This window comes from Leopardus geoffroyi, chromosome B4 (assembly GCF_018350155.1).
Source record: "Leopardus geoffroyi isolate Oge1 chromosome B4, O.geoffroyi_Oge1_pat1.0, whole genome shotgun sequence".
Classification (NCBI taxonomy): domain Eukaryota; kingdom Metazoa; phylum Chordata; class Mammalia; order Carnivora; family Felidae; genus Leopardus; species Leopardus geoffroyi.
The window spans coordinates 41,247,721-41,273,353 of record NC_059341.1 but is presented as its reverse complement, the minus strand read 5'-3'; the positions used below and the strand labels follow the sequence as shown (position 1 = coordinate 41,273,353).

Genomic DNA, 25,633 nt, shown 5'->3' with positions numbered 1-25,633 from the left:
CCGCCTCCCGCTGGCTTGCCCAGTCACGGCCCAAGGGCGCAGAGGCCTGAGCTACGTGCGCCCGTAAAGCCGTGAGTAGCAGGGCCCGATTTTTTTTTTTTTTTTTTTGGTCAAGTGTGCACGCACCGAGCATGTGGGCTAGGAACACAGTGGGGGGGGGGGGGGGGGGGGAGGGGACCGAGACGGGCCCAGTGGAGCCAGGGATCGCTGATGGCATCTAGGGCAGCCCTGTGGGCATGCAGCAAGCTGTTGACTCCAGGGCTGGCCTCCCGGTGACAACGGAAGACCTCCGGGAGCCAGGACCGCTGCACACATGAAACAGGAGGACTTTGGGAGCTTGTGGGATGGGGAGTTGGGGCCAGAGACGGGTTGCTCGCGGCCGCACGCTGCCACCCCCCCCCCCCCCCCCCCCCCCCCCGTCTCCTTTCTTTCAGAGGCTGAGAGGCGGGAAGGCTGGGGAACTTATTCTCAAGGCTCTTCGGTAGTAGCGGGGGAACCGCAGAGGAAAAAGGCCCGGGAGGGGTCAGCCAGTCTCAGGCCGGGCCCTGCCCAGCCCCCACTTCCCCCTCCCCAGGCCCTGGCTCCCGGCCTTTCTGGGCCGGGGGCCTGGGCTGGCACTGGACAGTGGGGGCCTGGAGAGGAAGGAGGCTTGGCGGGCGGCTTGAGGGGGAGGTTTCTGCACTGAAGGTCACGCTGTCCTGCAGCTCGGGCAGCCCAGAGAGGTAATAATTGGGGCGGACAAACCAGGCCCTGTGTGCACCAGCTGCTCTCCCCCAGGCCGGGCTAGGCCTCCCACAAAGTCGCTCCCGGGAGACCAGAGTGCTGTGCCGCCAGGGCTGGGACACAGTGCCCCCTTCATCTCCTCCAGCCCGGGGCCGCTATCGGGACGTGAGGGCGGAAGTCCCTCCCCATCCTGGGACGTGCCGGTCGGCCCCAGAGCCAGGGACTCCTCTTCCCTGCCTGCGCCCAGGGGATGTTGGGGGCAGGGTGAGGAGTCCAGAAGAGAGAAAAAATTGGGAGGCTTTGGGGACATGGTGGGAACAGGCCCCCAGACCCACACGAGGTGGAGGAAGGGATCCACGCCACTCCAACAGTCTGGAGCCCAAGCTGCGCCAGTTTTGCGAGCTGAGAATGGAAGAAGGACTACATTTGAACGCTTGAGAGGACAGAGGGTTTGTAAGGGGGTGGGGTGGAATGGACATGGCCCATCAGCAGGTGCTGGGGGCTGGGGATCCAGGGGCCTCTTTGCTGGCCCAGCGTAACCTGAGACCAGCCCCCTTTTCTAGCTGAAGAGCCTGTGGCTAAGTTTAGCCTGCCTGGTGATAACCTTTGCTTAAAAGGCAGAGGGCACGCTCTCCCGCACCCCGACTCCAACCCTGGCCCCTGCCCTTTCTGGGACTGCCCTCCCTCCTTGGGGCCCCAGAGCCAAGTCTGTATCTGTCTGGTGGCCTCGTGCATGGTTGGTTTCCAGGCTTTTCATGAACCCCAAGAGTAGGGCCAGAGGGCACCTAATGGTGACAGGAGGTGGCAAGTGCCACTGGCGGTCTGCTGGGGCCTGGCACTGGGACCCAGCTGTCCCTGTTTCATTCCTGCTCATGCTCGACCAGGACCATTAACCCTTTCCCTGGAAAGGGCCTCAGGGGCCCCTCCGAGCCCCGGCACTACCCAAAGTGTGTGTGTCATCTTTCATTAGTGTCTTCTGCCAGAGGGAGCTCAGTGCGCACGGGAGCATTACTGATGCAGCCTGCTGTTGTCATGACAGCAAAGACACCAGTGTTGTCATGAGAGCACGCTCACTGCCTCTGGTCCAGGTGACTCAGCAGAGCAGACTTGGGGAGCTGAGAGGTGGGCAGGCTGAAGCAGTGCCTGCGCTGAGAGCCGACTTGCCACAGACCCTGGAACAGTTAAGGAATCTCTAGGTAGACAGACCGACTCCACAGATATTATCTAGAGCTGGAGGGGATCAGGACCTGACCTTCCATCTGCTCAGCTGGCTAGGTCAGTCACTGCCTCAGAGATGGGCTCAGGGAGCACGCCGGGGGAGGGGAGGACGCAGATCAGCCCTTGGTCTAGAGAAGGGTTTCTCCACCTTGGTACCACTGATTGGCATTTTGGGCCAAATAATTCTGTTTTGGGGGTCTGTTTTCTGCATTGTAGGATATTTAGCAACATCCCTGGCCTCTGCCCACTAGATGCTGATAGCATCCCTCCCACCTAGGTTGTGATGACAAAAAACTATCTCTAGGCATTGCCAGAAGGCCCCCGAGTAGTGCCACACTGGTGTGGAGACTGGCCACTGCACGCTTCTCCACCGTGCAGCAATCCTGTCCCTCATGCGGCGTGGGGAGGTGTCCTGTCCTTCGTGCGGCATGGGGAGGTGGAGGAGGGGAAGACGAGGCACTGGGGGAGCATGGAGCTTATCAGATCTTCAGACAGGCCCCAGGACTTTGGGGCTCCTCTCCCTGCTGCCTGCATCTGGGCTCATGTAAGCTGAAACAGACAAGCTTAGGAAAAATGTCTAAAAGTATATAAAAACATTTATTCATTAGGAAACAAGGAGACTGGCAGACATAGAGTCCAATGAAAGCAGCTCAATTCAGTTCAGTAAGGCCAGTTTAAGAGAAATGCTTTACATCATAAAGACCATTCTATATTAAAAAGACAAGAGGACAGGCAAAAACGGTATTTTTCAAGGGAGCGGAATTCAAGTTCACTTCATAAGATACCCCGCACAGCAGGGACAGGAACAGGCAAGATGACTTCCTAGGGCCTGTGCCTTCGAGGAGGTGCTCGGCGGATGGGGGTTGTTTTCTTGGGTGTCTCGTCTTCCGTCATCTCTGCTGAAAGCTCTATTCAGAGGATTGGAGGAGGAAGAAAAAGCTGAGTCACAAAGATGGTGAAAAGTAGATCTCAGAGAACAAGTGGGACAGCCCCAGACTAGGCCCAGAAACAAAACCCATACTGTGCCCAGAGAAACACACCTGGGGGGAGGGCAGGGGCAGAGAGAATCTACATGGGCAGGACCCCATCAAAACCGGCCTCCCCCCCACCCCTCCCCAAGCTATGCTCCCTGCGAGCCACATCTGGGAGGGAGCATCCTACCTTCCTCGCTGGACTCATCACTCGAGAAGACAATTCTGGGTTTCTTTTTCGAAACTCGCTGTTGGGTGTTTGGATGCCGACGGGCAGTGTGGTGGGGCTCAGGGGTGACAAAGTCACCGTCTGATGAGGCTGCAGAAGCCAGACGCTGGTGCCTCTTGGAGACTAGAAAAGGCCAACACATGAGTCCCAAAAAAAGGATACTTTGAGAGGAGGGCCCGATCTCTCCACTTGTGGGGCTGCCTCACGTACCAGTGGATGGTTTCTTGGCTGATGGGGCTCTCTGGCTACCCCCCTGGCCAACCTCAAGGTCTTCCACCGCATCCAGCCCTCTGGTGTGGCAGACCCGAAGCTTCTGCTCAAATTCATCTATTACAGCCTGGAGGGGGGAAGAGATTAAGAGCAGGCCTGGAAGGGGCACCTGGGTGGCTTGGTCAGTTAATCGTCAGACTTTGGCTCAGGCTGTAATCTCAAGGCTCTTGAGTTTGAGCCCCGCACTGGGTTCTATGCTGACAGCTCAGAGCCTGGAGTCTACTTCGGATTCTGTGTCTTGGTCTCTCTCTGCCCCTCCCCCACTGATGCTCTGTATCTCTCTCTCAAAAATGACCATTAAAAAAAAAAAAAAGAGCAGGCCTGGAAACTTATTTCTAAGATGAAAAAGAAACAAGGCCATGGAAAGAAAGACATGGTGAAAACATCAATGCTTATCACTGAGAGAACCCAACCCAGGGAAGGTACACACTGCAGGACTACAAGTATATGACATTCTGGGAAAGACAAAACTGTGACAATAGTAAAAAGATCAGTGGTTGCCAAGGGTCGGGGGACAGAGGGCGATGGGGGAGCACAGAAGACTTCTTGGGCAGTGGAACTGCACTGTGTAATACTATAATGATGGACACAGGCCACAACATACTTTGTCCAAACCCACAGAATGAGTGACCCCTAAGGTCAACTATGGACTTTGGGTGATAATGATGTGTCAACATAGGTTCGTCGATTGTAACAAATGTGCCACTCTGGTGGGGGAGACTGAGAGCGGGGGGGGGGGGTTTGCATGGGTGGCAGCTGGGCACATATGGAAGAACTCTACCTTCGACTCAGTATTTACTTTTGAACCTAAAACTGCTGTAAAAGATAAAATCCATTTTAAACAAGAGAAAAAGAAAGACACAGGAATTGGAGACAGAAAGATCTGGTCTCAGGTGGTGCTGGTTACTTCGTTGCAGTCGAGCCGAGGGAGGGGAATGGGCGGGGTAGGTGAGGCAGGTCCGGGCAGCACCGGGATGGCAGCTGCGCTCACCTTGCCCTCGGGCTTGGCTCCGCGTCGAAGTTTGCCCACAACTGACAAAAAAGCACTAAAGATGGACTCATCCGACAGTTTGTCCCCAAAGCAGTCAAAATTGTCCAGCATCCTGCGGAGGCCTCGCTCTGTGAGGGGCAGCTGTGACACACAGTAGGCCAGGTCCCGATACTGGCGCTCGGTCCTGCAGATGGCAAAGGCGTCGTGAGGAGCAGCGAGATGGAGGAGCGAAGGCCCGTCCTTCCCCGCCCCACAGCCTCAGGGACACCCCTTGGGAAGCCGGCATACCGGGCAGTGCGGAAGCGCTGACACAGCTTCTCCACCAGGCTCTCCGTCTGCTTGTCCTTGGTGATGTAGGAGAGGAGCTGCCTGAGGAAGGGGAGATGTGGTTGTGTGGCCTCCCAGGGGCAGCTCCGTCCCTGTCGGGACAGTCCTGTCTTCCCCTAGCACCCGCCTTCTGTCATCGTCCTGCCCTCTTCCTAGACCCTCAGAAAAAATCCACCCCACCCCCTCTGCGAAATTCTCACTGAGAATGGGAATTTGTAACAAAAACTGCTGCCATGTCGTGAGGACTCCTATGCGCCTACCGCCGCACTAGAAACTCTATGGTACTGAAGCCCCTCAAGAACTAAGGGGCAAGTGTCAGAGGCCTCACTGTACAGAGGAGGAACAGGCACAGAGAGGTTATGTTACTACTGAAGGTTATACAGCTACAAAGTAGCAGAGCTAGAGTTCAAATACACGTTTGTCTGATTCTTAAGCATGTGCTACATGAAAACTGTGCCCCAAGGCTCAGGGAACCATACTTCATGATGGTGTGGAAAGGCTCTTCCTCCACCCCTCCCTCGGGGTCTGACAGGCGGCTGATGATATCTGGAAGGAGATTATAGATCGCATTGCCCTGTGAGAGAGAGAGTCATGTTATCGACACAGGGTGTGTGTCTGTGTGTGCGCGCCTGTTCCCTCGGCAGTGGTCTCCTGCTGCCTCTCACCTTGTGGGAAAGCTCATTGAAGAAGTTCTTGGCCAGGGCAGCGATCTGAGGCACGGGGTCGATGAGCAGCACAGCCATCTCGCTCACCTGCCCCTTCACCTTCACCATGTCCTTTAGAATCAGGTGGGTCATCACCAGCCCTGCTGTTCTCCGCACCTGCTGAGCTGGGTCCCGGAGCCTAGGAGTGAAATCTCAAGTCACTGGCACTAATGGTGAGTTATATTGGGACACTGGTGGGAAAGGCCCTCAGCAGGAATCTGTTGCCCCTTCTTCTTCTTCTTTTTTTTTTTTTTTAAAGTAAACTCTACCCTCAGCGTGGGGCCCTAACTCATGAACCCAAGATTAAGAGTTGCATGCTCTATTGACTAAGCCACCCAGGTGCTCCTCTATCACCCCTTCATAATGTGACATTCTAGAAGCAGTTAGAAAGCTGGGATTGGGGTAAGAGGCCAAGCTTGGAGCCAACGCTTTGGACAGAGGTGCCAATTCCTTTGGGGCTATACTTAGCGAGGGCCTGTACAGGTCAAGTATCAAACAGATATCAAGGTAATGCTAAAGACCAGAGAAACAGTTTTAGTGATTTTCATCCTGACTGAACTACAGCCTCCCAGGGCTAGCAAGGCCTGCTACAGTGTCATGAGGGATCTCTCACCGAGCATACAGATGAGGTGTCCAGGGGTCCACCAGGTTAGGGAAGCGGATGGCCAGATCCCCAGCAGCAACCATGAGGTTAGACCGGACAATGGGGAGCGAGGACTTTTCCAGCATGGTGAACAGCAGGCGAAGCTGGGAGTCGCAGAAAGTGGCACTAGGGGCAAGGAAAGGATCATCAGGGAGAGGCACCATCCCCATCCTCTATGAGAGGGCAGTACTGGCCCCAGGGCCTACCTGATCATGCAGAACTTGCCAAGGGCAAGTGAAGCGGCTGCAGAGAGCTCTGGGTTGCTGTAGAGGCCCGGGTTGTTGCAGACTTTAAGCAGAAGTGGAACAAAGGCAGCCAGGATCTGTTTGCCTGTCGGAAGAACGGCTCTAGGTCTGGGACAGGTTATCTCGGCCGGGGAGCAGGTCCCTCAGCAATTCTTCTTACCATCTAACAGCTCCTTCTCACAGATGCTGCGGATGAGTTCTGCCTCTGGATCATCGGCGGCAGCGCCCGCCAGCCCCATCTCCTCCTCTATGGTGGTGTCAGAGCTTGTGTTCTAATGGGGAAGAAACCAGGGATCATGGCTCATCCAAGACAGCATTTTTTTAAAATTTTTAATATTTTATTTTTAAGAGAGACAGCATGAGCAGGGGAGGGGCAGAAAGCAAGGGAGACACAGAATCTGAAGCAGGCTCCAGGCTCTGAGCTGTCAGCACACAGCCTGATTCAGGGCTCGAACCCATGAAACCATGAGATCATGACCTAAGGTGACATAGGATGCTTAACTGACTGAGCCACCCAGATGCCCCCAAGACAGCATTTTTAACTCCAGCCTGTCTTTCTTTTTGCAGGAATGTGTCTGGGGAAAGGCAAGTTCTGTAAAACCATTCCTACAGTGGTCAAATGTGTCTATAAAGAGGAAGCACACCTTAATTAAACAGGAAAAGAACTAGGACTCTGTAGTTTTACTTCTAAGTTGCCAAATGTGAACTGGCAAATTCAAAGTGGAACAAGCAGCATTATTTTCAAGTTGCTAAAGCATATTCCTACATCTCTGAATTCATCCTCACAGAAGCACGTCATTTCCTGCATACAATCAATAAACGGATCATGGGGACAATGGTTCAAGGTCACAGAGGTCAGACCTAATTCCACTGCTGCAAGATACTCTGTGTCTTATTTGTCTGCAAGACACCACTGCCTCTAGTGGAAAGAACACAAGGTCCCCATAAGGTGGCAGGCCCAGCAACCATGGCTGATGGGAAAAGGGGCGCGTGTGTACTTATTCTCACAAGCAGTGCCTGAGGGGGAGCCTAGATTTCATGCCGAGGTCCCTAACTCAACGCTCTACGTTTCCTTAAAACTTTCCTTCCTGGGTGGTCACCAACAGACTGCTCCATCTTTGTTCTCACTAACCTTTCCCAGTAACAGCAGCAAGGAGGGAGGGTGTCTTCCTCATTTAACAGTAGAAAAGCAGAGATTCCCAGAAGGAAACGTGAGTGACCCACAGTCAGGAAATAAATCCGGGAAATGCTTGGGACACAAACCCAAACACGCAGGCACTTCATTCACCTTCTCCTTTGGATCCTTAGTCTTCTGCTCCTGCTCTTCCCGAAGAACCCGGCGCCGACAGAGCTCCCCGCTCACTGCCTGTTCCAAGTGCACCAGCTGCTGCAGAGCCACATCTCCGGCCAGGGACAGCAGGTTCATCAACAGGAAAGTGGGGAGCATGGGGGTGTCCTCTGGACGAGGGGAGGGAAAACAGGGAGAAAGAGACAAAATTAAATCTCGCAGGCCCCTGCATTCTGTGTCGACGGCTCTACCTCTTGCTCATGTGCCATACACAAGCTGGCGCAGAAGAGAGAGATGGAGACGGGGGGAGGGTGGGCGGGGAGGGACGGGGATGGTGGCGGTGACTGGCCCAGTCTGAGCGGCAGAAGTGAGACAGTGTGGTCTGCGGAGGGTCAGGGGCTGCTGTAGGAAGCAGTGCTGGCAGTGGCTACTGGCTCGACAAGGAAGGCAGTAGACTCTGGCTGCTGCCCACGGGGGACCCTCTTGCCTACTTACTCGGGACCTCCTGGGTGGCGCTCTTCTCCCCCAGCTTCTCCAGGGCCTGCTTCGCACAGCCCTGCAATATCTGGGCACAGATCACCTCGGGGCCCTCTGCCAGCTGGTAAATGAGGGTCACTGCCACCTCTTTGAATGGGATCCAGAGTGGGTCTGGGTGGACAAAGCCTGTAGAGGAGAAGGGAGAAGTCATCCACTGCAGACAAAGGACTCCATTCTACCCGAGGCCTTCACGATAGCTCACCTTTTGTGACCACCTCTTGCAGTCGCTCAAACAACCTATGTTGCTGAGGCAGCCGGAAGGGAGGGTGACGTTTGCTCAGAGAAGGCTGTCGAGAACAGGAAAGACAAAAGGTGGGTATGTGTTGAGAGTGTGTAAGAGGATGGCCACTCTCCTTGGTCTGGAGACCCCATGTACCTTTCTCCTGTCAGAGATGTTGGCAATGGCATGGCACACCTGCTGGGCCAACCTGTAGTCCTGTGGAAACTTCTCATCCAGTCCTATGCTCACCAGTGTGTCTAAGTTGCTTCCCACGATTTCTGGTTTTCCTCTAGAGAAAGGAAACCACACAGTCAAAGCTAGTCAGGGACAGGACTCTGTGGGGGAAAATGCCAAGCGGGGTAGGTAACAGCACTCAGTGCAAGGCTAGAGCCCTGGAGCAGACAGCAGAGGCTCTGACATGGGGCTGGCCCCTCAGAATCCCTCTTGCTGTACCAAATCCCGTTATTTCTGCTGCACGGGGTGCAGAGGGGGGCGCTGGTACTCTATTTTATTTTTCACTTAGGCAGCCGACTCACGCACACAGCTTGGCTGGGCCTGACTGCTGTTATTGAAGGAAAGGCAGAACCTTCCCTTTCCCTCTTATTCCTAGCATCTGTCTGGATCTGAGCCTCACCGTGCCATCATCCCAAGAAGCATGACAGAGGAACAGCGCTCCAGAGGAGAGCAGGGGACCTTCTCGGTCGCCCGCTCCCACAGCAGCTGGGTCACTGCCGGTTTCAATTCATCCTTCTGCACAAACTCACAGAGCTGAAGAGAAAAGAGAAAAGGCTCAGGCCAAAAAATAACAACCCCCCCAATCCTTGGTCCGCTTCTCTGAAGAGAACGTTGAGAGCCCGAAGTGGGTAAAAGCAATACTTAGGGATGGAAAAGGAAGAAGGAGGCTCGAAATGTAAAGTTGGGGTTTGGGGAGGTACTTGCACCTCTGTCACTCTTCTACCTTCATGCCTTCAAAACTACATTTATTAAGATGACATATTGAAGTCTGTGTGAGTCCATGGCTCTGACTACATTCCGGGGATTTCTAGTAGCTGTTGTTGCTGTGACCACAACTCAACATGTCTAAAACAGAAGACTCCATCCTTCCTTGCCTTTTCATTTTGCCCAGGGTACCAACATTCTCAATCACATATGCTTAACACTTCACAGTCAGCTAATTTCTTCCCCACTTAATCCTATCCATTTTTCCTTTATAATCTATCTTCCATTAAGTGCAACTCCACAGCTTTTCCTCCCAGCCTGAGTCTAGTCCTTTGATGCTGCACATTTACAGAAGGTCCGTAGACCTCATCTCTAGCCTCCTCTCGAACCAACCTGTATGCTCCTGTTGGACCAGTCTCCCAAACATCTTCTTCATCACGCCACACCTCTGCTCATCATTTAGAAATAGCTCTCCTTTGGAGCACTTGGGTGGCTCAGTCCGATAAGTGTCCGATTCTGGCTCAGGTCATGATCCTGCAGTTCGTGAGTTCAAGACCTGCATCAGGCTGTGTGCTGACAGCTCAGAGCCTGGAGTCTGCTTCAGATAGATTCTGTGTCTCCCTCTTTCTCTGCCCCTCCCCCACTCATGCTCTGTCTCTCTCTCAAAAATAAATAAACATAAAAAAAAAAAAAAAAAAAAAAAAAAAGAAAAGAAACAAAACTCTCCTTTGCCTGTAGTAGGGGCTCTGGACCAGGAGAGCTAGCCTGACATTTCAGCCCAGCGGCTGCCACCAGGCTCCTTTTCGCCCCAAGAGAAAAATGTGGCTGGCGGTAGTGCTCCACCTGGTGGAAGCTGATGGTCAGCACCACCTCCACCTGTCTCCACAACCCAAATACTTGTACTTCAAAAGCAGGTCCACCTCACTAAAATGTTGGCCAACAAGGTGAAAGTCCCGGACTTGTGAAAGGCATTCAGGGACCTTTACAATTCAGTTCCAACCTACACTCCCACTTTATTATCTTTTGCAGATAACAGTTTCCAGCCAGAACGTGATCTTTTTCATGCCACAACTTTCTGTGCTCTTAAATGGCTTTCCATCTACGTGTTCCCTCCTTTCTCTCTCTACATCCTACTCATCAAGACCCTGTTTAAGTCCTACCACCTCCAGGAAACTTTCCTTGACTGTTCTACCTCATACTGCTCTCTTGCCCACTCAGGACTCGTCAGGGTAACGTACAAGGTATGAGTATGTTTTCTGGAGCTCTTATTGCCTGAGTCTCTGCCACCAACCAGCTGTGATTAGCCAAGTTCCTTAACCTCTCAGTGCCTTAAGCTTCTCCCTGTAAAATGTACACTAACAGTATTACCTCACTGGGTTGTTGTGAGGGTTACACAAGTTCATATGAGCAAACTGCTAAGAACAGTCCCTGGCATGTCATTAGTGTTACCCTATCACCATTGCTGCTACAACCATTACCTGTGCCACATTTTTTTGGCACTGAATTACCTATTTGCCACATCATTCTATAACTGTTTTATGTTTTTTGGCTACCCACTATACTGTTGGTTCCTTTTAAGTTGGGAACTTGAAAACAATCTTATACTTTGTGGGGCTGAGTAAACTGCTGAACATGTACATAGTAATCACTAATACTTGTTGAATGAGTAAAGAAAATAGAAGTAAGGGGGCGCCTGGCTGGCTTGGTCAGAAGAGCATGTGATTTTTGATCTCAGGGTCATGAGTTTGAGTCCCACATTGGCTGCAGAGATTACATAAACAAACAAACAAACAAATAAGAAAGAAAGAAAGAAAGGGAAGAAAGAAAGAGAAAGAAAGAAAGGAAAGAAAAGGAAAAGAAAAGAAGGGAAGGAAGAAAGGAATGAAGGAAGGAAAGTAAGGAAAGGAAAGAAAGAGACTTACAATTTCCTCAAGACACTGGATAGTCCCAACTGAGGCATCCACTAGTAGCAAAGAGAGATTCTGAATCAAAGTCTGGGCTTTGGCTCTGTGGGAATAGCAGAGAGCAGAGGTCATTAAAAACTGGCAAGTTAAACCTGGCAAACAGGTGATTAGGACTATCCCACCACAGTGTCAGATGACTTTACTGGAAGTCCAGCCCCGCCCTGAGCCCCATTAGATTCAGGACTCCTCAAGAAGGATGCCCCGCCCCCTGCCATTCCTGTAGGAGACTGCAAACGTCCCCTGAGAAGCTGACCCTGTTAAAGCTGGCAGAGGCAAAGGTACCACATATACCTGGCAGAGTCCCCTCTGGGGCTGAGGTAAAGCTGGCGGTAGGCATTAAGCACAGCTTCCCGGATGCCAGGCTCCTTAGACCAGATGAGAGGGAGCATGCGGCGCACCCCGAACAGGGCCTGAGGTACCCCAAATTGGAACACCATCACAAAGAATTCAATCACCTCCTGCACCACTGAGGGGAGAGACAGAAATGTCACCCATCTGCTTGGCAAAATTCCCCCAATACTTAGAGATAGAACCTTTCCTACTGTAGCAACATGCAAGTGGAAGCTTCTTCCATTTCCCCCGAGAATATCATCCTAGATGGCCCTGTCGTGAAATACCCTATGCATACCACGTCTGCTCCACAGAGCTAGACAAAGCAAACGGAAATAAAGAATCCTTGCCTTTTGAAGGAGCAGACAGTTATCAATAAAATACAGGCAAGACTGGTTTTTCAACCCCAAGACACAGTCCTTACAGAGAGGGATGCTGGCACACCTGTAGTTGTGTTTTCATACATCATCTTGCTGATGATGCTAATGGCCTCTGTAATCTTCAGAGAGAAGCTGTAGGCGTCCTGCAGATACTGCACCAGCATCTCCTGCTTCACCAGCTCATCGCTTTCCCTGGATTTCACAGGCTCTGACACACTGGGCTTGTCTTTACTGTCTGTCTGTCCTGGGCCCATGTTCCCTGCAGAACCCTGGGCATTCTCCTGTGTGGAAGCTGCTGGGCCTAGGAATTAGAGAATTCTAGGATGGTTATTGCTTAAAGTGTATGGGGAAATCTATCGGCTACAACATCCCCGGATAGTTCTTTCCACAACGGGAGGGTATACATAGAACCTACTGTAAAATGTCTTGGTTCATTTCTCAAAAAATTCCGAACATCCTCTATGGTTTGGAAATACCATTTCATGCCATATGACTATCAATCTTAGGACCATGGGCTGTATCCATTCCAGAGCACTGCCAAATCTCCTCTGGACTGCTGTGGCACAGTGCCTCCTGGCACTCCCAGGCCAGTGTCTGGCATAAAGTAAATAGCCCATCGATACTAATTGAAATGTTTTGTTTGCTAACTGAAGAAGGAAAAGAAATACCTTTGAAAATAGTCCCCAAGAGATTCAGGAACCTGGTCTCCTCTGACTCCTCTGGGTCCACATGACTGAAAGGCTCAGACTCCTGGAAGTGGCCTATGGCTTCTCGAGTGAGAATGATGGCCTGCCTGGAAGAACATCCACCGGTCACCAACTTGGCACCCACGGGAGTGTCACTGCAGCCTTCTGTAATGCAGCCTACCTCATGATTACATCGAGAACTTAGACTTACTGCCCCAAAGAAAAGGGACACTTCTCATGCTTAAAAAGTTGAGAAGTGGGGCGCCTGGGTGGCTCAGTTGGTTAAGCATCTGACTTCAGCTCAGGTCATGATCTCACGGTTCATGGGTTTGAGCCCCATGTCGGGCTCTGTGGTGAGAGCTCAGAGCCTGGAGCCTGCTTTGGATTCTGTGTCTCCCTCTCTCTCTGCCCCTCCCCTGCTAGTACTCTGTCTCACCCTCTCTCTCAAAAATAAAAACATTAAAAAAAAAAAAAAAAGTTGAGAAGCACCTACAAGGGTGGAGCTCAAAACACTTTCCCATTTTTGAAGTGACAAGGCTTTACTACATAGTCTTCAAAGAAACTCAAATAAGACTTTTCAAATTTAAAGGTCACAAACCTACTCCAAACATCTACTTAAAAACTTTGCTAAGGCAAAGTTTAGAAAAAGTAAGTGTTCAATAACTGATTAATTTATGGGACATCCATACAATGGGAGTCAATGTTAGCATAAAAAAGAATGAGGCAGCTATTCATGTATAAATATTAAAAACATTGCAGTATGTTGTTAAGTGAAAAAAGGCAAGGTGGTAGATCAGTGGGTAGAAAACTCTACCATTTGTGTAAGAAGGGAAGGAAAAGAACATATGTTACACTATACGTCTTTGTTATCTCTAGAAGGGTGTGCGATAAACTCGGAATGTTGCTTCCTTATAGGAAGTGAATCTAAGTAGCTAGGAAATAGGTTTGGAAGGGACTTTACAATGCATGTCCTTGTTATAATTTAAAATTTTGTACCGTGTGAATGTACTAATTAAAAAAAAAAAAGATTTTTAAGTAATCTCTACACCCAATGTGGGGCTTGAACTCACAACCCTGGGTTTAAGAGTCGCATGCAATACTGACTGAGCCAGCCAGGCTCATTTTTTAATGTAATTTTCTGTTCTAAAAAATACTATTATTAAACTATTAAAAAGTTTTTAAAAGAAGTTTTGTTCTAACATATGTTTAACTGGCATCAAATACCTCAGTTATTAAGACCATAACCCAGCACTGACTGCTGAGGTTTTCTGAAGGAGGGGGGACATCTTTAACATGAGAAGAAATCTTTATTTTAACTGACAGGAGAAAATACTAATATGGTTGGAGGCAGAAGAAGCAGTTATAAAATTACAGTACCTCTTTACGCCTTAGCAAAGTAAATAAAGATACCAGAGAGACATAAGGGAGAGCAAACTAGCCACCTTCCATTCAGTCTTTTCTGAACAGCCTAATTAGGTAGGAAATAAATCAGTAACTTGTGGCTGAGGTTTAAGGAGACCTGCTGATAGCTAGAAGGGCTTTTGTTGCTAGCTGCCCTGAAGTTCTAGAGTCACAAAAACACTGGGAGAAATCTGTTCTCCAAGGTCAGGATTAACAATGAGGCTGATTTCAAGATTAAAGTAGGATTAACGGAGTTTAATATTATTTATTAGCTCACAGGATTTAGTAGAAAGAAATTAGAGACCACATGATCTAATCAATTGCTTTTTTTAAAGGCTTTTATTTTTTTAAAGGTTTTTTTGTTTGTTTCTTTTTAAAATAAGCTCTACGCCCAATGTGGGGCTTGAACTCATGACCCTGAGATCAAGAGTTGCATGCTCTACTGAATGACCAGCTGGGCGCCCCTAATCAATTTCTTATTTTACAAATAATGAAACTTGAGGCCAAGGAAATTTAAGCAACTTATTTAAGATTATACAACTAGAATTATACTTACAGGCTTTCTTCTTCAAATGGAGAACTTTTGCATATTTAATTATAATATTATTTACATTTAGCTGTTTTCATGGTTTCTTTAAACATTTGTAAAAGTAGAAAAGCAAAGGGGCGCCTGGGTGGCACAGTCGGTTAAGCGTCTGACTTCAGCCAGGTCATGATCTCGTGGTCTGTGAGTTCGAGCCCCACGTCAGGCTCTGGGCTGATGGCTCAGAGCCTGGAGCCTGTTTCCGATTCTGTGTCTCCCTCTCTCTCTGCCCCTCCCTCCCCCGTTCATGCTCTGTCTCTCTCTGTCCCAAAAATAAATAAACGTTGAAAAAAAAAAAAAAAAAAAAAAGAAAAAAAAAAAAAAGAAAAGCATGCTTAATTGTGGACTGTGCCTTTGGCATAAATCTGGTGTTCAGGCCATTATTATAATGAAAACACCTACCCTCACTTGGTGGCAGCATACCCCAAGTACAGTTCATTTCATTTATTTAAACAAAAATTTTTTAAGTTTATTTATTTTGAGAGAGACAGAGAGAGAGCGAGAGAAAGCATACAAGCAAGGGAGGTCCAGAGACAAGGAGACCGATCCAAAACAGGCTCCACAGCATCAGCGCAGAGCCTGACACTGGGCTCGAACTCATAAACTGTGAGATCATGACCTAAGCTGAAATCAAGAGTCAGATGTTTAACCGACTGTCCCACCCAGGTGCTCCTATTTACTTTTTAAAGACTTTTATTATTTTTGAGAGAGAGAGAGAGAGAGAGAGAGAGAGAGAGAGAAAGTGAGCAGGGGAGGGACAGAGGATCCGAAGCAGGCCCTGAGCTGACAGCAGAGAGCTGGATGTGGGGCTTGAACTCATGAACCACAAGATCATGACCTGAGCAGAAGTTGGACGCTTAACCAACTGAGCCACCCAGGTGCCCTGATGTTTTTTTAAAGACTTTTAAAAAGATTTCTTTTTCTCTTTCTTTCTTTCTTTCTTTCTTTCTTTCTTTCTTTCTTTCTTTTCTTTTCTTTTCTTTTCTTTTCTTTATGAGAGAGAGCGAGCGCACACAAGTGAGAGGGTGAGAGGGGCAGAGAGTGAGAGAGAGAGAATCCCATGCTGTCAAAACAGACCTCAATGTGGGGCTTCATCTCACAAACTTTAAGATCATGATGTGAGCTAAAATTGACAGTCAGACGCTTAACTGACTGAGCCACCCAGCTGTCCCAAGTGCAGTTCCTTTTAAAGAAATACTGTTCCTCAAAAGTTAACTCTAGAGGCGCCAGGTGGCTCAGTCAGTTAAGCGTCCAATTCTTGGTTTCAGCTTAGGTCATGATCTCACATTTTGAGTTCGAGCTCCATGTTGGGCTCTGCGCTGACAGTGCAGAGCCTGGTTGGGATTCTCTCTCTCCCTCTCTCTGCTCCTCCCCTGTGCTCACACACACACTCTCTCAAAATAAATAAATAAACACACACAAAAAAAGTTAACTAACTCTAGGGGCACCTGGGTGGCCCAGTCCATTGGGCATCCGATTTTGGCTTAGGTCATGATCTCACAGTTTGTGAGTCTGGGCTCTGCACAGCGGTCTGTGCTGACGACTCAGAGACTGGAGCCGGCTTCAGGTTCTATGTCTCCCTCTCCCTCAAATATAGGTAAAACATTAAAAAAAGCAAAACAAAACAAAAAAACCAATGGGGGCGCCTGGGTAGCTCAGTCAGTTAAGCATCCGACTCAGTTTTGGCTCAGGTCATGATCTCACGGCTTGTGAAATGGAGCCCCACGTCGGGTTCTGTGCTGACAGTGCGGAGCCTGCTTGGGGTTCTCTCTCCCTCCTTCCCTTATTCTTTCCCCCTTCCCGGCCCACTCTGTCTCTCAAAATAAGTAAATAAACTTAATAAAAATAAATACATACATACATACACACACACATAAATAAGTTAACTCTAAACCTAAAAAGATCATTAGAGCAAATCTCACTCTTTCACATACTCGTAACTAGCCTTGGCAAGCAACTGATGGATGCGTTCTTTCACGTCTTCGGTGGTCTCTGTACTAGCAATCACCACAGGAATCTCCTCTTCCTCCTGGGGAAGCTTTAGCAGCTGCCGCAGGGTAGACCTCAACTCTGGCAGCATGGCTTCCCACTCCTCCTCTGGGTCCAGCACTGCAGCTGAATGAGAAAGTCTCACTTAGACTCTTGGAGTTTCTGATGGCAGGGAACAGGATGTCTAGGGTGAGGATTCCTACACAGTAACTACTTACAAGCAGCTGCAGTTAGCCTCTGGGCCCTCATCTCTTGTAATTTCTGGGTTTCCTTCTGCAGTGGTCCAGCAAGGTCAGTGTCACTAAGCTACCAAGGTAAAATGAGTATCAGGGTCATTAAGTCACATAATTTCATTCCTGTTTCCATTTATTCTTTCTCTTTTGGGTAGATCAAGCCTACTTACCTTGCAGGAAAAGGGATTATTGGCAAGAAAACTGGCCAGCAGCTGAATGGCATTTTTACATACTAGCACTGACTTGTCTGCCAGACGTCCCACTGCTAGGGCCACCACTGCTTGGAAACGTGTCAAGGGGAGAGCCTATGTGGGGTAGGAAGAGAAGAATGAGCTCACGTACCACATCATCCATTCTGTTCATCATACTCAAAATGTTCTTGAAGTACACTGTATGTGAGCTACCTACTCATTCTAAAGAAACTTTTCTATGGGATATAAAATAGTTACTCTTTGTCGTGGTTAAGACACAGTATAGTCCTTAAATGGAGCCAGGCAACCTTGCCCTTGGTAGAGGAAGACCTTTATTACTGGTAGTAAGAACGTGAATTCTAGACTCTTCTGTGGGACACGGGATTCCTCTTTTCTCCAGCCTGTCTACAGAATACTGTTATGTCTTTATCATGCAGAAGGCTATTCACCTTCTGCTGGACGATTCGGGTAAAGAGCTGCAAAACACGGCTCCGCACAAAGGAGTTTACGTCGTGGCCATGGGCTTGCAAGGTGTCCAAGAACTGGTCTCTGGTGTCTCGGGCTGCTTCCTCCAGTTGATCACCATTCAGAACCTGCAGGACCATCTCCGCCATAGCTGCCAGCACAGCATTGCGCATCATGTAACTCTACGGGAGAAGTGGTCTGGTCTGAGGCTCCTCACTCCAATGCTAACTCTCCCTTCCCCAAACTCTTGGGCCTGTCCAGGCACAAAGAAGAGGTGAGGCCTTAAGTTAAGGGTAAGCTTGCTTCACTCTTTTTCTGGTCAGTTGCCTAGGTATCCACTCCTGAGAACAATGGAAGGGGCCTTGTCTGCTTGAGAATATAGGGACAAAATAAACAAGAACCCCAATTTTTTCCCCATAAGGCTCATCACATCTGTACACGTTTAAAAAGCGTTAATTTCTACCTTTCATGAAGCTTCAAAGCCCTTGATCCATCCTAATAAAACACCCCCTTCCCTCCCACTCCTTCTTGCATTTTACTGACAAAAGAATGAAACACAGAGAAGCACAAGTCAGCCCTAGGGTGCCATGCAAGTCCACTGCAGAATGTGAGGAACAGGGGTTGGGGTTTTTACCAGGCCAAGAGCCAGAGAATGGAGTCTTGCACAAGAAGTTACAATACACTAGATGACCTAGGAGACTATCTTTGTCCTTGACATTGACCCGGGATGCCCTGCATCAGTGCGGGAGGCAGCCAGGCAGAAAGAATTGAGAGTGGCACTGTTCAGAGAGTGCAGGCAAGCTCTATGGTAGGAAGAATGGAAGGAGCTTCATCCTGATGAATGGAAGGGACTCAGAACGATGGCCGAGTGACTCTCACTAGACCTAAGGCATGGAATTGCCATCCCCTTACCAGGCGTGGATAAAACCAGTTGATACTGAAATGGAGATTAACAAATGGCTCTTTAGTCAATAAACTCTATCTGCTTCTCTGTAGGAAGAAACTGCCACCAAGTTATGCTTAGACACCTTGACTTCACGGGAAAGCCATCTTCTTGTTATAAGAAACAGCCTTAAAATTCCCAGAAGAACCTGAGATTCCCAGGGGACCACTTACCTCTCCATCCAGATGATCCAGCAAAATGCACATGCTGGACATCAGGATGGCTGGGATGTGTTCTGCTAGTTCTGTCAGAAAAGCTGCAAAGCCCTTTGCCCCTGAGGGGTCCCGACTCAGCTCCTGGGGACACTTCTGTCCAATCTCTCTGTGCAGGAAAGAAAGCACAGCCACAGCAAGATAATTCAGTTCCCAGTAAGGGAAGGGAAGTCAGGTATCTAAAATCTAAAGAAACCTAGTATGTACAGAGAATGCATTTCTAATCTTTCTTTTATCTTCCCCCTGAGGGAGATGAGAATCAGAAACTTAGACAAGAGTCACCTTACAATCTCTCCCACGATGCTCTTCATTCCATAATCAGTTGCCCACAGACTCACAGCCGCTACCAGTACTGGTGCCAGGTGTTCAAAGTGCTGCAGCATCTGGATGATCTTCACAGTGGCACCTGTGGAAATACTACACGTGAGAAATTACGGGCAAAATGGAAACTGCGGGGCAAGGCAGAGGGCTAACTTACTGAGCATATGATTATAACGTGTCAAGGCGACACCAAGCAGGCGTGTTATAGCTTCCCGGGTGGGGCGGTTCTTCTGGTGACTAATGGTGGGGTTCTCCAGGAGGCGGTAGCAGCAGCCAGTAACCAAACTGAGAAAAGGAGGGAGGGAGATGATGAAGTCAGCTGTGTGGATGCATCTATACTGGGGCCCTGCCGCTTTCATTCTCCTTCTCCTGCCCCAAAGTCAGGGTCTTCCAGCTTTCTTCATTCTTTTGATCACCGTCTACACCAAGGTGCTTTTTGCTTTGCCGACTCTAGATAGGTGCTCTGTCCTTCAAGATTACCAACCTTCAACCAGTTATACTTATACAGAACCCAAATAGATGATAAAGGGTAGGAGAAAGTGACCAATGACTTCCCATGGTTAAACATCATGGTTAATTCAGTTCTCATCTTGGTTGACCTTTTAGCTGCACTGGATGCAGCTGACCACATTTCTCCTGGAAACACACTTCATGTGGCTTCCCAGATGCCAGACTCCCTTCCCCAGAGTACAGTAAGGATTTCTGCTCTCCTCTAGCTATGCTTACTGATTTGGTAATCTCAGACTTGGGGCATAAATACCATTTATATAAATACACTGACTGCCCAAATGGGTACCCTATCTCAGACCTCCCTCTCGTGCTCCAGACTTGCACATTCAACATCGGAATCAGACAACATTGCTTGGATGTCTGATAAGGACCTCAATCTTTGTATCCTCTCTTTGTATTCAAACTTTGAACTCTTTTTTTTAAGCATTTTAAAAAATGTTTATTTATTTGAGAGAAGAAAGAGAAAGAAAGAGGAAGCAGGGAAAGGGCAGAGAGAGAGAGAGAGAGAGCGAGAGAGCGCAGGGGAGGGGCAGAGAGAGAGAGAGAGAGAGAATTGCAAGCAAGCTCCGTGCTGCCAATGCAGAGCCCAATGTGGAGCTTGAACTCACGAACCGTGAGGTCATGATCTGAGCCGAAATCAAGAGTCAGCTGCTTAGCTCCCTGAGCCAACCAAGCATCCACCCCCGCCTCTTTTTATGTTTATTCTGAAAGCTCAGGTCAAAACCCTGAGTGAGTCATCCTTGACTGAACTCTCCCTCAAACTTCATACACCTGTCAGATTATCCTGTAAGCTCCACCTTAGGGAAAAAAGTACAGAGTCCATCCACTTCTCCCCATATCCACTGCCACTCTTGGGTCTAAGCTACCATCATCTCTTGCCCAATTTACTGCAACAGCCTCCTAACTGGTCTCCTGCTTTCTTCCTTTCCCTTCATAGTCTGTTTCAACACAACAGCCGGGATGATCCTGTTAAAGCCCTAGTCAGACCACGTCACTGCCCTGCTCAGAACCCTTGAGTGGCCCCATCTCACTCTGAGAAAATGCAAAGTCACCATGATGGCCAAGGATCTGCACAGTTGGCTCCCCACTGCTTCTGGGATTTCACAGCCTATCCCTTTCACCTGCTCAGCTGCCATGTCTCTCGCCTCACTGCTACCACCTGTACATGCCAGATATATGCCTTCCTCAGGGTTTTTGTACCTGCTGTTCCGTTCCTCACCCTTGTTTATTCCTCCATATTCTCGTGCCTCATACGGCCTCCTCTGGGTTTTTGCTCAAATGTCACCACCTCAAAAAGGCCTTGCTAGAACAGCTGATTTAAGATCACAACTCTCGGGGCGTCTGGGTGGCTCAGTTGAGCATCCAACTTCAGCTCAGGTCATGATCTCATGGGTTGTGAATTCGAGCCCTACATTGAGCTCTGTGCTGACAGTTGAGCCTGGAGCCTGCTTCAGATTCTGTCTCTCCCTCTCTCTCTGTCCCTCCCCCTCATGCTCTGTTTCTTTCTCAAAGAAATCACAACTCTCTTCCATCAAACTCCCCATCCCCTCCTCTATTGTTCTCCACAATCATAAAGTATAAAACAAACCATGTATTTTACTTACTTTAAAAATCATCTTTTGCTCTACAATATAAACTCTAAGAGGGCAGAAACTTATGTTTCTAGTGCCTGCAATAATACCAGCCATGCAGCCAGGAGATTCTCAATAAATACTATGTCATGAATGAGCAAATGGGCATTAAAGATAAGAAACTCATGGCAGTTTCTAACATTTGTTATCTACCTACTAACAATTCTATGTTATGAGTATACTTCTATGTCTTACATACAGAAGTGAGGCATGAAATGAAGTATTCAGAAAGAAGACATATCTAGCAACAGAGCCCTCGTTCCTCACAGTTCACTATGACCATCTTAACCACCGACCTGACAAATTCCTCTTCAATTATTGAGTGGTTCCACAGGTGACGAATGTCCAGCTGGAGCAGCTGTGTTAGAAGCTGAAGAATTGGTTGCCTCTCTTCTTCCCAGTCAAAGCCGTGGGCGGCCTTGGCCCGGGTTTTCTTCCCCTAAAAAAGGATCATGCATACATTTAGGGAAAAATAAGGAAGACAAATCAGGTCAAAATCTGCTAGTCTGAGTGCCCAAACTGTCCAGTATTGAGATAAGGTAGAAACTAACACAGCAGATGTATTACAAATTGTAAAATATAAAAGAGCTCCTTGTCAGAGCAGGATATGCTGTGATATTTTTGAGTACTTCCTCATAAATCCTAAAAAAGGACAGACAGGATTCCCAGAATTGTTGGATTCTCTTCTTTCCCATTGACCCTCTGATCTCTCCCGGCCCCATGTTGAGTGAGCCAAGAACTCCAATTACCTTCCCAAGGTCCAGGTCCATGAGGCTTGTCTGGCTGCTCATGGTCTCAAAGGATTCCACGAGGCGTATCAGAGCATAGCAGTTCATTTTGAGGGCATTTAGGTGGGCGCTCCTATCTGACACACTCAGAGCTGCATCATCCAGGACAGTGGGAAGTTCCTGGGAATGACGGGATACCACTGCAAGGGGCAAAGTCCGGAGTCGGCTTTGTTCACTTTCCTCATCTGCTCTGGCTTCCAAACACCCAGCATCAGCAGCCATCAGATTACCAAAGATCTGTGTTTCATCTCTCAGTGGCCACAACACAAGCCAAGTCCTTTGGGACCTCTGACCCCGACACGCTGAACACGCCCTGTCCCCACTCTCTCAGGCCAGCTACCCCAGTTTCTCCTTGGCAACTGGAAGAACTACCTCTATTAAAGAGAGGCAGTTCAAAAGTAGGAAATATTTCTTGTTGGTCTGCCCTTACAGCGAACACACACAACTCTGTATTGTCCACCAAGATTACAGACCTTAATAGGTCAAAGGTCCCCGGGCTTAGCCAAACCAACTGAATCACCACAGCCTTGATATCATCACGTGGCTGATAAAATGTAGGAAACAGTAAACAAACAAACAACAACAAACACCTTCCATCCCCTACCCCCTGACCCGTAAACACCTTTCATCAGGAATTCCAGAGTATCTTCCTTGAGGCCAGGATCTATACTTCGAAAGTGACTATGAGGGAAAGAAAGTGTGGGGGGTGAGATAGGAAACTGCAGAGCCCATTCTAGATCAGATCAAACCTGAAGAATATAAGACTTAAACACATCTGTGAAATTGCTCAACTGGTGTGAAGTTGGGGTCAATGCTCATTAGTAGAATTATCAGCACCCCGAACCTTTATCAGTGAACCTATAATTTGGAATTTCAGGACTAACATGCAACGTTAAGGTAAACAGCCACTAGTTCTTATGGCACCAGCCAGATGCGTTCTACTTACTGTAGAATGCTGTAGACAGTATCAAAGTGCTCCAGCATTGCCAGGGGCCCCTGAGCTCGGAAGGCAGCCTGAAATGCTACAAAGATGAAAGAAATGAATCAACACAGAGGGGAGATGCCTTGTTGGTAAAATCCATGCATGGCAGAAAATCCAGTTAATCACTTTTACTCCTTGAATACCAAAAAGAGACAGTTCATTTCACTGTAATCTATTATGGTTTTTTTAATTGTGAAATGACAAAAAGTGGCAAAAACAATACAGAGTTCTTGTACTTTTCACTCTGATGATGTTAACATCTTCCATAACCACAGTACAAGAGTCTATAAGAAATCAACATGAACTCAATGCTATTAATGAATCTACAGACGTTATCTGAATTGTTAGTTCTTCTATTTATGTCCTTTTTCTGGTCCAGGATCCAATCCAGGATCCCACAATGCATTCAGTTGTCATGTCTCCTTAGTCTCCTCCCATCTTTGTCTTTCACAATCTTGACACTTTTGAAGTATACTATTCAGTTTTTCTGTACGATGTTCCTCAGTCTGGGTTTGTTTGCTATTTTCTCATGATTAGATTGAGGTTATGTATTTTTGGCAGAATGACCACAGAAGGGAGTCTCCTATCAAAGCATCACACCAAGAAGTACATGGTATCAATGTCTTATTACTATGTTAACCTTGATTACCTGCTAGTGTTCGCCAGCCATCCCCTCTGTAAAGTTACTATTTTCCTCTTTTGCAGCAAATAAGTATCTTGTTAGGGAGATACTTTGAAAATGTACAAATATCTTGTTTCTCCTCACATTTTGCCCACGAATCTGTCCATGATTCTTGCCTGCCACAGTTATTACTGAGGTGTTAGTAAACACTTTGACTTTTCTTTTTTCTTTCTTTCTTTTTAAAAAGGTTTTAAAGTAATCTCTATACCCAACATGGGGCTCGAATTTACAACCGAGATCAAGAGTTGTATGCCCTGCCGACTGAGCCAGCCAGGTGCCCCTATATGGTGATTTTTCTATCTCCATCATTCCTTCTACACTTACTAATGGGAATGCCACTCTAAGGATGAGCTGTCCCTTTCCCTCTGGTTATTTATTCAAATTGGAATAGACTCACGGTTATTTCCTTTATTCCATTTTAATGCATTCCTACTACTATTTATTTTGTTGCTTAAATGATCCCATGCTTGACCACTGGGAGGTCCTTCAACTTGGCCTGCCTGCAGTCCTTTCAACGTGGTCCCTTCACTTTTGCTCTCTTACTTTCTGGTATAAGATGTTCCAGGCTCATCTTGTACTTTCCCTGGCCCAGTTCTGCAATCAACCATTCTCAACAGAGTCCTCATTTCTTTTGTGGAAGTATGGCATGTAGAAACCAAGTTCTAGGCACTAGTTAGGCTTACTGCTATTGCACTGTATCATTGTTTTTAGGTCCTCTCAGTAGAGAATAGCAGGACATGTATGTGTATATACATACATACCTGTCATATCTGTTTTGATCTGTTTATATATTAAAAATGAGTTAATTTACATATTTTACTTAACCCTAGTATACACATAAAGCAGTTTCAGAATTGCTAACCCATATTCCTATAAAAAATATTTTACTAACTCAGCTTACAATAATTGTGTAAAGTTCTTTCTTCTAGAGTATATACACAATTACATTTTTTTTTTAATTTGAGAGACAGTGAGCAAGCCCAAGTGGGGGAGAGAGGCAGAGGGAGAGAGAGAATTTTAAGATTCAATAAAAAATAAACATTCAAAGTATAATTTTAAAAAAAGAATGAGACACAAAGCAAACGCTCTTTTGTAATCCTTCTTCCCTATCAACAAACCTCTCTGCCAACATCTTCCCATTTTTTGCTGGAGTCTCAAGAGAAAAGCTAACCTGTCCCACTGCCCCAAAGATGTATCTCTTCTTTTTCACCTTTGGTTTTATCCTGTCCAGGAACTGCTCTTATTCTGCCAGCATGCTCAGGCCTCCCTTCTTTATATATTTATTTATTAAAAACTTTTTTAAAATGTTTATTTATTTACTTTTGAGACACACACACACACACACACACAGGACCTGAAGCAGGCTCCAGGCTCTGAACTGTCAGTGCAGAGCCCAACATAGGGCCTGAACTCACAAACCATGAGATCATGACCTGAGCCGAAGTCAGACACTTAACCTGACTGAGCCACTGAGGAGTCCCTTTATATTTTTATGTTTTAAAGTTTATTTATTTATTTTGAGAGAAAGAGAGCACGAATGGGGGAGGGGCAGAGAAAGAGGGAGACAGGGAATCCCAAGCAGGCTCTGCACCGCCACTGTAGAGCCCGACACAGGGCTCCAACCCAACAACCAAACCCTGAGATCACAACCTGAGCCAAAATCAAGTCAAACACTCAACTGACTGAACCACACAGGTGCCCCAGGACTCCCTTCTTTAAAACAGAACAAAAACACCCAATGCCTTTTATTTGACTTTGCTATCATATCCCTTTTAAGATTTATTTATTTTTGAGAGAGAAAGACAGAGTCGCAAGTGGCGGAGGGGCAGACAGAGGGGGAGGCACAGAATCAGAAGCAGGCTCCAGGCTCCAAGCTGTCAGCACAGAGCCTGACACAGAGCTTGAACTCACGAAGCATGAGATCATGACCTGAGCTGAAGTCAGATGACTGAGCTACCTAGGGGCATGTGGATATCCCTTTAAATTGTGTCTCCTCTTTCAATTTCCTGATCTGTTTGTGGGATTTATCAACCTAAC

At 47.8% G+C, this 25,633-nt stretch overlaps 1 protein-coding gene, 2 long non-coding RNA genes and 1 other non-coding gene across 10 annotated transcripts in view; 2 read left to right on the top strand and 2 right to left on the bottom strand.

Annotated features, from left to right (window-relative positions):
* The first annotated feature begins 521 nt into the window (after positions 1-521).
* LOC123590273 lies at positions 522-6,992 on the top strand. Its single transcript, XR_006708697.1, has 3 exons — positions 522-722; positions 5,512-5,606; positions 6,889-6,992. It is a non-coding gene; the product is annotated as an uncharacterized LOC123590273 (long non-coding RNA).
* NCAPD2 (non-SMC condensin I complex subunit D2) overlaps positions 2,520-25,633 on the bottom strand; it is a 30,745-nt gene continuing 7,631 nt past the window's right edge. For 5 of the 7 annotated variants that reach the window (XM_045463228.1, XM_045463226.1, XM_045463227.1 and 2 more), the window contains exons 3-32: positions 22,879-22,954; positions 22,555-22,613; positions 21,894-22,072; positions 21,441-21,583; positions 19,161-19,288; positions 18,965-19,088; positions 18,644-18,791; positions 17,512-17,709; positions 17,042-17,176; positions 16,857-16,944; positions 16,584-16,764; positions 12,648-12,772; positions 12,044-12,280; positions 11,561-11,735; positions 11,228-11,312; positions 9,001-9,134; positions 8,523-8,655; positions 8,349-8,433; positions 8,105-8,272; positions 7,610-7,779; positions 6,482-6,593; positions 6,283-6,406; positions 6,047-6,202; positions 5,395-5,572; positions 5,209-5,303; positions 4,691-4,771; positions 4,403-4,586; positions 3,352-3,478; positions 3,103-3,264; positions 2,520-2,849 (exon numbers count right to left, since the gene is read on the bottom strand). In XM_045463228.1, coding sequence (XP_045319184.1) covers positions 2,764-2,849; positions 3,103-3,264; positions 3,352-3,478; positions 4,403-4,586; positions 4,691-4,771; positions 5,209-5,303; positions 5,395-5,572; positions 6,047-6,202; positions 6,283-6,406; positions 6,482-6,593; positions 7,610-7,779; positions 8,105-8,272; positions 8,349-8,433; positions 8,523-8,655; positions 9,001-9,134; positions 11,228-11,312; positions 11,561-11,735; positions 12,044-12,280; positions 12,648-12,772; positions 16,584-16,764; positions 16,857-16,944; positions 17,042-17,176; positions 17,512-17,709; positions 18,644-18,791; positions 18,965-19,088; positions 19,161-19,288; positions 21,441-21,583; positions 21,894-22,072; positions 22,555-22,613; positions 22,879-22,954 — 4,076 coding nt within the window. In that variant the 3' untranslated portion in view covers positions 2,520-2,763. Of the gene's footprint in view, positions 2,850-3,102; positions 3,265-3,351; positions 3,479-4,402; positions 4,587-4,690; positions 4,772-5,208; positions 5,304-5,394; positions 5,573-6,046; positions 6,203-6,282; positions 6,407-6,481; positions 6,594-7,609; positions 7,780-8,104; positions 8,273-8,348; positions 8,434-8,522; positions 8,656-9,000; positions 9,135-11,227; positions 11,313-11,560; positions 11,736-12,043; positions 12,281-12,647; positions 12,773-16,583; positions 16,765-16,856; positions 16,945-17,041; positions 17,177-17,511; positions 17,710-18,643; positions 18,792-18,964; positions 19,089-19,160; positions 19,289-21,440; positions 21,584-21,893; positions 22,073-22,554; positions 22,614-22,878; positions 22,955-25,633 lie in introns of those variants that run through there. The other 2 variants (XR_006708695.1, XR_006708696.1) reach the window with 2 other exon arrangements.
* Positions 8,216-9,372, top strand: LOC123590274. The gene is made up of 2 exons (XR_006708698.1): positions 8,216-8,462; positions 8,977-9,372. It is a non-coding gene; the product is annotated as an uncharacterized LOC123590274 (long non-coding RNA).
* LOC123592346 lies at positions 22,149-22,477 on the bottom strand. The gene has a single exon (XR_006709734.1). It is a non-coding gene; the product is annotated as a small nucleolar RNA U85 (small nucleolar RNA).